This window comes from Electrophorus electricus, chromosome 2 (genome assembly GCF_013358815.1).
Source record: "Electrophorus electricus isolate fEleEle1 chromosome 2, fEleEle1.pri, whole genome shotgun sequence".
In the NCBI taxonomy this organism is placed as follows: domain Eukaryota; kingdom Metazoa; phylum Chordata; class Actinopteri; order Gymnotiformes; family Gymnotidae; genus Electrophorus; species Electrophorus electricus.
In genome coordinates, this window is record NC_049536.1 from 23,549,853 (window position 1) to 23,561,506 (window position 11,654).

The following is an 11,654-nucleotide window of genomic DNA, read 5'->3' on the forward strand; positions in this document are numbered from 1 at the left end:
GTAACAACAACGGATCCATTCGTGCTGTATATTTGAGTGGCTGTATATTAGACCGCATCATATCGGCTGTCATCCGTGTTTGTTGTGCAGGGCAGAGTTTACTTGTGATGTTCAAACAATAAGCCGTTGGTCCGTGATATCTAAGCACCTAAACCGGTCAGCATGACTCAACAAAAATTCTAAGCGGACATTACGTTATAAAAGGAAGCGACGAGAGTCAGGCTAGCTTGGTTTCGGCGTAGGCACCCCTCAGATAGCGCGACACGCACTTCCACCAGCGCGACTTTTCAAGAGTGAGTAACAACGCGTTTTTCTATGATTGGTCTTTGATAGAAACCTTTTCATAACATTTAGTTTGTTTTGCATAATAAAATAAGTACTCCGAACTTTTGCATAACATTTAGTCTGTTACGGACGGTATGCTATGCGTGGGTGTAAGTGTTCCTTTATTCGTAAACTTGCAATGAACCCGCACGTTCAGTAGGTTATATACTATATATGCTATATACTTGTCTGAGCAGAAAAGCAAAAGTAATAGAGTTCCTGAAATTTTAAAATAAAAGTGTTTTGTGTTGTAAAAGTGAACAGTTCTAGCTGAATTCTGAAGCTCAATGGCGCCTGAAAGGAAAAAACTCATTTGGCTTTAAGCCACTGACGTTACATAACTCGGTGTGAAAGGGCGTTTAGTCGGAACAGGAATTTTGACAAATTCGAGTTAATTGAGAAGTCGAAATTCCATACAGTTATTTTAGATTTCTGTGTTTATTTTAGCTTCTCTTACAGTATGCATTTACACCAGGTGGTAAATTACATTTACCACAGGTGGAGTTTTTAAGATCTGTGTGTGTGTGCGTGCGTGCGTGCGTGTGTGTGTGTAGTGACAGGGTTCACGATCACCTACTTCGCCGTGAGAGGTAAGTGACCACCTGCTTTGCAGCTCATCAGTCACATAACTACACCTTGGCGTTCAGGCTGCCCGTGCACTTAGTGTGATGACACAAAATGTTGCGGAATGACGGTACACGGCTTCTAAATATCATGAAGAATTACAGTAAAATGTAGTGAAACAGTTTTGAAGAAACATTTCATTATAATGACCATTGTGTGTTAAAGCACAGGTGAATCTGTTGGCCATACTATAGTAGATCTGACTCTGTACCAAAGCAAATCGGACATCACCATATCCTTTTGAAATATCTGTCCTGATTTTAATCGGCCACTACAAAAGAGGTAAAACAATTTTTAAAGAAGAAATCCAGTTCTGTGATAGTAAGAATATTATTACTTTAATTATATGACATTGTCACGATGCATTATATTGCCACGTAGCTGTTAACGGACCGTATCTTTCGTCAGGAATTTGTTCAAACGCATGGCTGTCAGAGTTGCTGAAAGGTGTGATGAATGAAGGATGATGAGATGGGGTTTCCATAACAATGACCTCTTGACCCTGTGCTAGGAAGATGCGGTGCGATGCGGATCATGCTGTCTGACCAGGGCCAGGAGTGGAAGGAGGTGGTGGTGACCTTCGATGAGTGGATGAAGGGAGACCTGAAGAAAACCTGTGTGAGTGTCTCACAAAAGCCATAGAGACTTGATGCATTCCAGCATTTATATGTTAATATATTCCAGAAGTGTTCTAGGCCAACATTCCTGATTTGAGTGATTTTAAAACAATACAAAACTTCCTCACTGATATTCCTCCAGACATCCACCTCCCCAAATTAGAATATTGTAGGTCATGAATGAAATTGCAACAAAAAACATGTAGTTTGAAAGGAAATAGTGTTTTGTTTAGTACATTTTTCTGTGGTACAGTTTGTCGCCATAAAACTTTTTAATGACTTGATTGTCTTTTATTTTTGTAGGTTTTTGGGCAGTTGCCCAAGTTTGAAGACAATGGCCTGATTTTGTATCAGTCAAATGCTATTTTGAGGCACCTTGGACGCAAACTTGGTATTGACCTCATTTACATCTGTTACACATTAACTTTCATTAACAACATGTGCATGTAAACATGCAATTCAGGGCATTTATATCTAGTGCCAGAAATGTAGCCACCAAAACCAAAGATCAGACGTAATTGTTTTGCATGCATTGATGAACAATGGTGGAGAAAATTCCTTCTCCTAAATGAAACACTCCTTTGTGCTTTAATGGAATATTGTCCAAACCTCTGAACAAAATTCAAGTGGCTCACTTCCTTTCCTTTCATTCCCTCTGCTCTAAAAAGGTGACACACAGGAATGTGGAATTTGACACATGCCGTCCTTTGCCCCACTATATTCGAGGACATGCAGTGGTTTTCCCAAAGACCGCCGTTGAATTCCAAAAACAATTCAACATCCCAAGCACAATCCCCGGAACAGCGTTTTCGCTTAGGTATAATGTCAAGCAGCCTAACTGAACGAGAGCTGGATGTTCCTTATGTTGGTGCGGCACTTGCGTGTCCGATGAGCGTTCCTGGTTTGGGTGGAATTCTTGTTCTTAGGTGGCTCAGCATGTAATCATCAGTAAGGTTATGACTCTGTACTAGACCGAACGAAACTTTACTTCGTTGTTTAACAGTAGCCTACGAAGGCTCACGAACATGCAGTCCATCCCAAATGCAACATGCTGATTGTAGTTCAGTCGACCGTTTCAGTTGTCTGCACCAGTTTCACTCTCCTCTGGCTTACCTACATTGTTGCTGCTTTTTTTGTGCTTTCTACCTTAGGTTAGCGACCTCGGGTTTTTGTGAAAGACGACATATAAATCTAACCTATTGTTGTTGTTTTTATTTTACGCATTTGGTAGATGCCCTAAGCAAGTGTAGTTAGTCTTGCCCACTACACTACCAACCTCCTCAACTGACCAGTTCTCCAACATGCAACAGAAAACAGACCGAGAACACGTTTCACTGCCAACACGTCTTAACAGTAGTTTCCTTTCACTTGCATGTACAGGCGCGAATGGGGAGACTGAACGTGAAGCCTCCCTCGTCGACATGGTGGCCGAGGGAGTCGAAGAGATTCGTACTAAATATCTGAAAATGATTTACCAGGAATATGTAAGCCCTGTTTTGATTTTTAAAGCTATATTTCCACAGCAAATGCAGCATATCTCCCATATCTGTTGTAGCATCATATTTTCACTAGTCAGTTTACATCTGATAATATTGACACTAAAAATGCAACATGTCCTGGAGCAGGAGGTCACCTCAGGTTCCCACATGCGTGGATTAACCATAGCTAGGGATTAGAGCGGCAGTTCATACTTTTATTTTGACATGCGTCGCTGTCTCTGTTGATGTTCAAAAAATGGTTTGACAGATTATTTGCCAAAATCTTTAAGGTTAACACAAGACTTTAAATTATCAAAATGGCACCACGGTAATCAGACAAGCTCCAAGTTTACCATTTACAGTTTCCACACTAAGTGCACATATTTCATGCAGGACTGCTGCTGTTGTAGAAAATGGAACTTGTAGGGTGTCTTGATGAGGTTTCAACAGAAATCTATTATCTTCACCCTTTTGTATCAGTATTAGTCAGAAAAAGGAGATAAGTGAATGTCTGTGGAGGGCTGTACAAATGGCAGGAGCCTTGGGGGTCTCAAATACAGCTTTTTAGATTATTTTTTTTTGTTGCCTTTTCTTCCACAGGAGACTGGAAAAGATGCCCACATCAAAGACTTGCCGAACCACTTCTGCAAGTTTGAGGCTATCCTGGTCAAAAATCAAAGTGGCTTCCTCGTTGGAAATTCGGTAAAGCATCCCTATGGATCTGTGCTTCTGGGTCCTGCATGGTCCAGAATTATCCCTGCTCTCATCTGACTGAAGTCCCTGTTGAACATCAGGCAGGATGGAGCAAGGATAACACGAACGTGTGGGATGGTGCATATTCTGGGACTGGGAATTGGAACTGAGAATTCCCACCATTTCTAGAGCTTTCCCGTTATTGTTCTGGAGCGAAACAGTGAGTGAGTGTGTGTCCTGTTTGTCTGCTCTCAGATCTCCTACGCAGACTACAGTCTGTTTGAGGTCTTGCTGAACCATCAGGTGCTGAGCCCAACATGTCTGGACTCCTTCCCTTCCCTGAAGAAGTTTGTGGAGATGATGTCTGCCCGCCCCAAAATCAAGACATTTCTCCAATCAGACGCCTACAAGAAACTGCCAATCAATGGAAACGGCAAGCAGTAATTCACATGATGCCTTATAAACATTGATGTCTATTAAAACGAGTTGTAAACTTAATATATTCAATATGGTTGATGCTTTGAATAGCAAAGCTTTCCAGTTTCTATACATAGTTAAATTTTGGTCAAATTTGACAGATTTTTGACTGTTCATTTATTGAAAATAAAAAATATATATTACATGTGCAGTTTGTGTTTGCAGTAGCCTGAAATATTCAGATTTGTCTTTATTCTGCATTAGCAGAAAAAAGTGGACTGAAGTTCAACTTGTGCAGGTCAGTGACCACATTTGGTACCTACAACTGAAGAAAAGTTGAGAGCATGTAGTCCTTAACTTCCTTCTGCCACCTGGTGGTTCCTTGCATGCATGGCATGTTCTCACCCTGTTGAAATGATCACTTCTGTCCAGCTTGGCTTATTTGGACCCCTGTGGGTCCACCAGAGAACAAAGGGAATAATTTTCTCTCATTAACTAATTTTTGGATCATTATATTTTGTAGTTGGAACTTATGGGCATCTCATATTTCTAACAAACTTTATTATGAGATATTAAGTGGCAGAAACATGGAGGAATGGAAATGGATTAGTGAACATTGGCAAAGGTAGAATGAGAGAGTCCACTTAAAGGCAGTGTTTTTAACTAGAAGAAGCGGAATTCTGTTTCTTTGAGGATCGGGAACTGACCATGGATATGAAAGCTTACAGAACTGCGCTGGACTCAGACTGTGATACAAAACACAAGCCTGACAAAAACCCAACAGTAATGAAAAATCAAGGGTGCTTCCATTTTTTTTTATTATTTAACATTTTTTTTATGAACCTATTGAATCTTCTTATGTGAAATCAAAGTCAGCAAGATCATGGTACACAGCTAGAGACATGGCACACAGAAAGGACATAAATAGACAAGATATTCTGCTATAAACCAGTCGGCACACAGTGATTAAAGGCTCTAGAGCTTTTCACATGCTCATCAAGTTGTCCATAAATTAGGGCAACTTACTTTCTGGACATCATGAAGAGCCGGGTTGCCCATGTGACAACCGTTTGCAATCCGCAGGTATAAAAACGAGTGTAAAAGTGTTTCATTTAGAAAAGAGGACCACACTTTTCACAACCTGTCCAGAACTAGATTCTTTTAAAACTTTTCCCATTTGCATTAAAGAAGAGAAAGAACTGAGTCACAACCACCACAAAATAAATTAACTAAACTTAAATGATAGTAATAACTCAAACAAAAATTCTTTTTATCCAATGCGTTGATATATTACTACTACGCAAACAAATATTACTTCTGGACAGAAATGAGAAAATACCATTACACAAAATGACAAAATATAAAGAATACACTCAAATGTTCTTAATACTGTTTGGATGAAATGGCTACAGTGAAGAAAATGTTTGACACACGACGTTGGGCAGGAATCGGCCCAGATCATGACAGTAAGCAGGTAAGTGTCGAAAACTTCCGCATTTACAAAGTGGCACATGGAGGACGAAGTTAGCGGCAGGTACACTTGGTAGCGATCATCTCCTCATACTCCTTATAGGCAATAGAGCCATCATTTTCAATGGTCAAAACACTTAAAGGGTCATACTCAGAAGGAACGCACGAGGGTCTGGGCACAGAGGAATCAAGTTTCTCATAAATGATGTTCTGCACCATCGTGTGCACCGGCGACCCATAGATGTAACCCACCACCCTCGGACAAGTGCCCTTGCAATACCTGGGGTTGTACTTGTGGGGCGCTATGATCCAGTGGTCCAGTTTCAGCTGGCTGAAGCTTACCCGGAAGTCATGCAGGTCACAGTCGTCTGTGGGGGACAGATCGTACAGGCCGCCATCCACGTTCCGCTCAGGTGCCTGGGTGCTGTTTGGAGGGCTCCGCCGGTCCCTCCACGCCTGCTGCGCCGGTCCATACCGCCAGCCATGCTGCATGGACATCTCATTCCAGCGGTTCACCCTGATGCTTGCTGCCCTGTCCGGTGTGGACCCCCTCTGGTATGCCACCTCGCTGGTGTCGTTCAGGTAGAGAAGAAGAGATGGGGCCATGTGGAGCTTAACGGGGCCCCTGGGAGCATGGCTGCTCCCTACAGGGTGGCTGGCCTCCAGGCAGGTCAGGTTGATGAGCAGATGGATGTCCTTTTTATGGCTCTGGATGACGGGGTGGAGGAAGGACGTCACGTCCACCTCCATCCAGCGCCGTCGGCCGGCGCTCTTCGAGTGCACGTGGAAGCTTACAGGCCGGGCTGGGCTGAGAGGGCGGGGCAAGCAGACGCACACACTGTGAGCCGGCAGGGTCTGCTCCGTCACGTGCAGGTAGCAGATGGAGGCCAGCGAGGGGGCGTGGCTGTGGTTGACGGAGTACAGCAGGACGGATTTGAGCAGTTGCTCCTGAGATCGCACACGGTGTAGACTGTAGGAAATGTCCTGCATGAAAACGTCTGAGAAACAACACAGGTCTGAGAGAAATGAGACAGCTGTGAAAGAAAGATCTTTCACCATCCTCAATCGTTCAACAAACAACTTATGGGAATATGGACCATAAAGAGCATACACGTGTGTGTGTGTGTGTGTGTGTGTGTGTTTGGTTTTTCTAAGTCAATCTGCTGACAAAAACATTTGAAAAAGCTCCAATCTGTAACTGCGTAAATGGGGTTACTGTGACCCTAGTTTATGACTTTGGGATTCTCCATCCCAACCACACAAGCAGGTTCGATACTCAACTAAATGTGCACAGCAAAATGGAGACTCTCCTGTAAACCTAAAGAAGGAATATAGAGTTATGTGAAAGAGTTCGACATGCAAGATTCTATCATTTTAAACTGTTGTTTGTAAAAAAACAAACAAACAAACAAAAAAAAACCAACAGATTGCTTATGACAAAGTTTCTTTAAGCATTTTAAATTGAGCAAAAATCACTGACAGTTGATGCAAGTAGATTATCTTTGATTTGGTCAGTTTCCAAGACTAAGATTAAGCCCAAATCCAAATTAAAAAGAACACTTCTTAGGAGCCAGTGTTTAATATACTTTTTCATTTCATCTCATCATAGAAAGTACACTCACACAGATATGCTTTAAGATACTGCATTGATGTTAGCATCTCTTGTCGGTGTAGCTTTCACTCTTTAATGACAAAATGCCAAATATCCAAGCAAGCTGCTGGATGACATGATTTTCTCCTTCTGCCGTCAGTTGATATTGACAGCGTAATGCAAACATACGCGTAGCTTTTAAAGATCCATATAACAGAACACCCAGCTGAGGAATCCTTATCCTGTCCTACGTGAGACGTCTAACTCTGCCACCATAAGTCCAGGTAACATAGCTACGCAGAGGACAAAGATCATAGAGATTGAGGACAGATCAAAAGAAAACACCAAACTGGACAAGCCAGAGATCCTCCAGGACTCTGAGTGACTATGAACTGGGTTTCCTCACTGCCGCTATGACACTGATCTTAGATCAATATTTTCTGAATATGTAACCACTAAATAAATATCTAGAAATCAAAAATAGTAGCATCTAATTCAATTCTCTATATATGTTTTACATTCATGTTTTACTTTTTTTGTAACAAAGCAGACATGGACTTTATCCTGTCTGACAACGTACATCTTTTCAGCAGATATGATGTGAGCCACATACAGTAGCAGAACGCCCCCTCGCTCGAGGCTCACCTCCGCTTTGCTCGAGACACTCCTGTCGTGGCGTAATCAGACGAACGGTGTTGTACAGATGTGACGCTTCGTGGCTTCGCTCATGTTTGGAGGATACCTTGTACAGTCTTTTCATAAAACGTACATATCTAGAGTCAGGTCTGGTCCGTGGAGTGTACACTCCCCATGGCTCTTGTTTCGACAATGCTTTCAGCAAAGCGGTCAAAATGTTACCGCGATGAGCCAAGCTGAGCGGTTCCACAGATTCGCTTTCAAAAGTTTGGCCTGACCTGAGTGTTATTACACCGATCACGAGGAGTATTAGGATCCCGTTCAGGTAACATAGTGGGCAGCTCGACTGAGCCATCGTCAGTAAATCCATCAAACTTGAACACCTCCTTCACCAAAACTTTGGAGTCTCCAGCCAAACATCACTTCCGTCGCGCTACAGGTGTTTGTAATCATTGCAAACTTTGGTGAGCGGAATCTCTGGCTATGACGTCTGCCAATGCAGCCCCAATGCTGGAGTGGCGGGTCTGGCAATAAATAAATGGGGGGGGGCGTTGTTTGTTTGTTTTTTTAATCTCCAGCATTACGTACAGTGTCGAGATGCTCGCCATGTGGCTATTCCGGAAAGCTTGGATATCCAGATGGGAACATTTGATCTGTATGCGTCGACCAGGAGCTGAAGCGCCATCAGACGTCACGGAACCCGCGGATCCCCACGCGGACAGGGACGTCCCCGCGATTTCTGCCATAGCCTATAATAACCGCGAGCGGGTCTCTGGCTCGTGCTACTAACCCTGTAGCATTACGCACAAGTATTAACATTTACATTTAAGTTAAAATGTCTTAGACGTTGGAGATGTTATCTCTAAAATACTATATTTTAATATATCAATAAATGTCCTGTGGGAAGAAACCCCCCCAATTCTAGATTAGAGAGAGAGAGAGAGAGAGAGAGAGAGAGAGCCTTATTTTGCATTTAGATTTACATAAACTACAGGCGGATTCAGCTGTGGCCAGTTACAAGGAGGGTTAGGAGGTCTGTCATTGTATATCTGCAGCTCAAGAGTGAACACCATGCCTGTCTGAGTGAGCCGTCTGTACCAGCTAGACAGTGAAGAGGGGACGACGTCCCAGGAGGCAGGGACACATGTCTGTGAAATTAGAACCATATCACTGACAGGACAAAAGAAACAATTTCAACACTTACCAGGCTGGCTTTGGCTAATATGTGTGCTATGCCAAAAACACCTGAAACAGAGTGACAGGGTGACTTGTACATACAGACATACACACTCATGCTCCTGACTACACGCAGTGTGGACGTAGATGTGTTATTCCTGGAAAATTTGAAAAAGTGTTTGTGCTAAACAAATGGAACAGACAACTCTGCTTTAGCAAGTCAGTGTAAGTGCTTTATTAAATGTTACATGAACTACAGCTGTCTAAAATAAATTCTGTTAAATAAGCAACAGAATTTACAAACATAGACTGAGTTTCAGTTGTTCACTAAACAACTTAGAAGAATTAGCTGTTATCTAATAGCAAATCTAATATTTTTACTATCAAATTAAAACAGATTAAAAAACATTTCATTACTCAAAGACAAAACATTAGAGAATATTCAAGGTAAACAGACAATGGTTAAAGCCAGATATGACTACTCAATATTTTAAACATCTATGTGCAAATTATTTATTTCACAGCTTAAGGTCCTGATCACAGATCAAAATCAGGAGTGAAAGACAAGCTAGAGAAAACATCTATTTGAGGATATGCTATTTAATTTGGGAAGTTAATTGTAGGGGAACATTCTGGAAATGAATGTATAGTCTGTCCTGTCCTCATCTTGGTCAAGGCTGGTCAAGCTGCTTCAAGGCTGAGTGGAATCTTGGTCTGCATCTGAGTGTGTTTCTGTGCTTGGACTGAAATAGTTTACTCAAAGTGCTGAACCCTTTGGGCAGATCGAAAAAGTGCTGCTCATTGTCTGAGGGCTTGTAATCCCCAGCACGAGGGTCTCCGAGCATCTCTCTCACCTTGCGTGAGGCATCCTGGTGTAGGTAGTGATGGGGCTTTTTGCCACTGTTGTCACGTATGTTGCAGTTGGCACCATAATCGTGCACCAGAACACTCACGACTGATTCATGGCTGTGAATTGCAGCGATGTGTAGTGGGGTGTAGCCGTCGTAGCTCTTGACGTTAACGTCAACCCCTGGCCCACCTTGCTGTGAAAAAAGAAGGATCTTGTGCACCGTTTCACTGTTTCCTTGTTTAGCAGCCCAGTGAAGTGCAGTGAAGCCAGACATGAAGTTTCTCCTCTCTGCCAGCTTGATGTCCTGGAGCAGAAGCTGGCAGATTTGATCCCGCTGTCCTGCTGCACACTTCACAAGCCAGTCGTGTTCTCTTGTCTCCAGAGGGAAGATGGCTGACTGCTTTGCATCCAAACCTGGTTTGGTGTCCTTGTTGAGACTTTTCTGGGCTGGAGAAGCAGGTGCCACAGAGTGCCTCCGCTTGGTCCCGGGTGATGCGTACAGGTCATGTCCGTCAGTCACATCACTCAGACATGCTGCCACAGTTCTTTCAGCAGATACCTGCTGGTTCAGAGGCTCGGAGGACACCAATAGCTGCTGAGGGGTCGACTTCTCGGTGTGGGCTTTATGGTGGGTTTTCACCCTATTTCTGCTTGGATACTTATGCTGTGAATGTGGTGAGAACGGGGATTTTATTGCCACAACTGCAAAAACATCCCCCTTTTTAGCTACTTTAGTATTATTAGATAGATTATGTATGGTCAAGAAGTCTTCCTGTCTGGATCTAGGTTTTGTAACCAGGGGTGGAATCACAGGATTACAGTCAGCAGAACTGTTGACTTGAAATTCGGGTTTTGCGGAATTGCTAATACAGCAGACAGAATTTCGGCTTGTGCAAAAATTGGAATTATTATTTAAAAGATCTGCATTGTGTATAGTGTCAGACTCACTTGTCGAAAACCCGCTCAGTTCTGAGACGCCTGATGACTCCGGGGAGGAATGTATGCGTGCTGAACTATGCTTGATTTCGGCTTCGAGGGAGTTTCTTTCGCCTTTGAGAAGTTCTTTGTATTTCTTCTTCACAACGACGTATTTTTCGTCATCTATTTGTTTAACTACAGCGACAGTGTTTACAAAACCCTTGAATAGATCCCTGTTTCCTGCCTTTTCCAACGGATCGCTGCAGTTGATGAATTCTTTAAAGTTATTCAGAAGTTCTGAATTCTTCACTTTTCCGCCGTGGTCCAACAGAAATGCTAATACTCTTCCCTGTGTCAGTGCCATTTATGGTTCCCAAATGTGGCAATGTATTATCCCAGTCGACCGTTATCAGGGGATGTTTTCTGCAACCTGCTTCTTCCGGTTATCCCCGAAATCCAGTTTCCTGACCAAGTTCGCCCTCCACCCTACCGCCAGCGTGAACGCGCACTGAACCACACTGGGGATACGCGTGAACGACGAACCGTTGTCCAGAAAAGGTCGGTCGACTGTTCCGTAACTTGTTTACTTAACTGGATCAATTAGCCTTTGTATTCAAATATGCCCCACCCCACTTTTAAGCATAAATAATTATTATATATTAATAAGAAATCTTAATTTTATGCCCTGGTGTCCACTGTAACCTATAGAGAGGTTATTTAACTCATGTTTAATGTTTGTTCAAAACACACACTCACACACACCCTTCCATTTTCTTCACAGACCTTCTACCAGAGGGTGTGTTGTCGTATTTTGGGTGATCTTAGGAGCTGTTGGAGCCACGTTAAGTGTCTCAGCCCCA

General features: G+C 42.9%; 2 protein-coding genes across 2 annotated transcripts; one reads left to right on the plus strand and one right to left on the minus strand.

Moving 5' to 3' along the window:
- Nucleotides 1–125: 125 nt before the first annotated feature.
- On the plus strand, nt 126–4,364 carry LOC113588610 (glutathione S-transferase P). The gene is made up of 7 exons (XM_027027877.2): nt 126–293; nt 879–914; nt 1,460–1,566; nt 1,869–1,956; nt 2,946–3,049; nt 3,644–3,745; nt 3,992–4,364. Coding segments are annotated over exons 1-7 (627 nt in total). The 5' UTR covers nt 126–292; the 3' UTR covers nt 4,181–4,364.
- Nucleotides 4,365–4,426: 62 nt separating this feature from the next.
- gdf9 (growth differentiation factor 9) lies at nt 4,427–8,226 on the minus strand. The gene is made up of 2 exons (XM_035523616.1): nt 7,860–8,226; nt 4,427–6,621 (listed from the first exon to the last, which is right to left on the minus strand). The coding sequence occupies exons 1-2, from the start codon at nt 8,218–8,220 to the stop codon at nt 5,678–5,680; spliced, it is 1,305 nt and encodes a 434-aa protein (XP_035379509.1). The 5' UTR covers nt 8,221–8,226; the 3' UTR covers nt 4,427–5,677.
- Nucleotides 8,227–11,654: the final 3,428 nt, after the last annotated feature.

Excerpts from the sequence above, each read along its gene's own strand:
- LOC113588610 (XM_027027877.2), top strand. Across the intron at positions 1,567-1,868 it reads GAGACCTGAAGAAAACCTGT|GTTTTTGGGCAGTTGCCCAA; the intron begins GTGAGTGTCTCA and ends TTATTTTTGTAG. Across the intron at positions 1,957-2,945 it reads GCACCTTGGACGCAAACTTG|GCGCGAATGGGGAGACTGAA; the intron begins GTATTGACCTCA and ends TTGCATGTACAG.
- gdf9 (XM_035523616.1), bottom strand. The coding sequence starts at position 8,220 with ATGGATTTACTGACGATGGCTCAGTCGAGCTGCCCACTATGTTACCTG. Across the intron at positions 6,622-7,859 it reads GTGTCTCGAGCAAAGCGGAG|ACGTTTTCATGCAGGACATT; the intron begins GTGAGCCTCGAG and ends GTTGTTTCTCAG.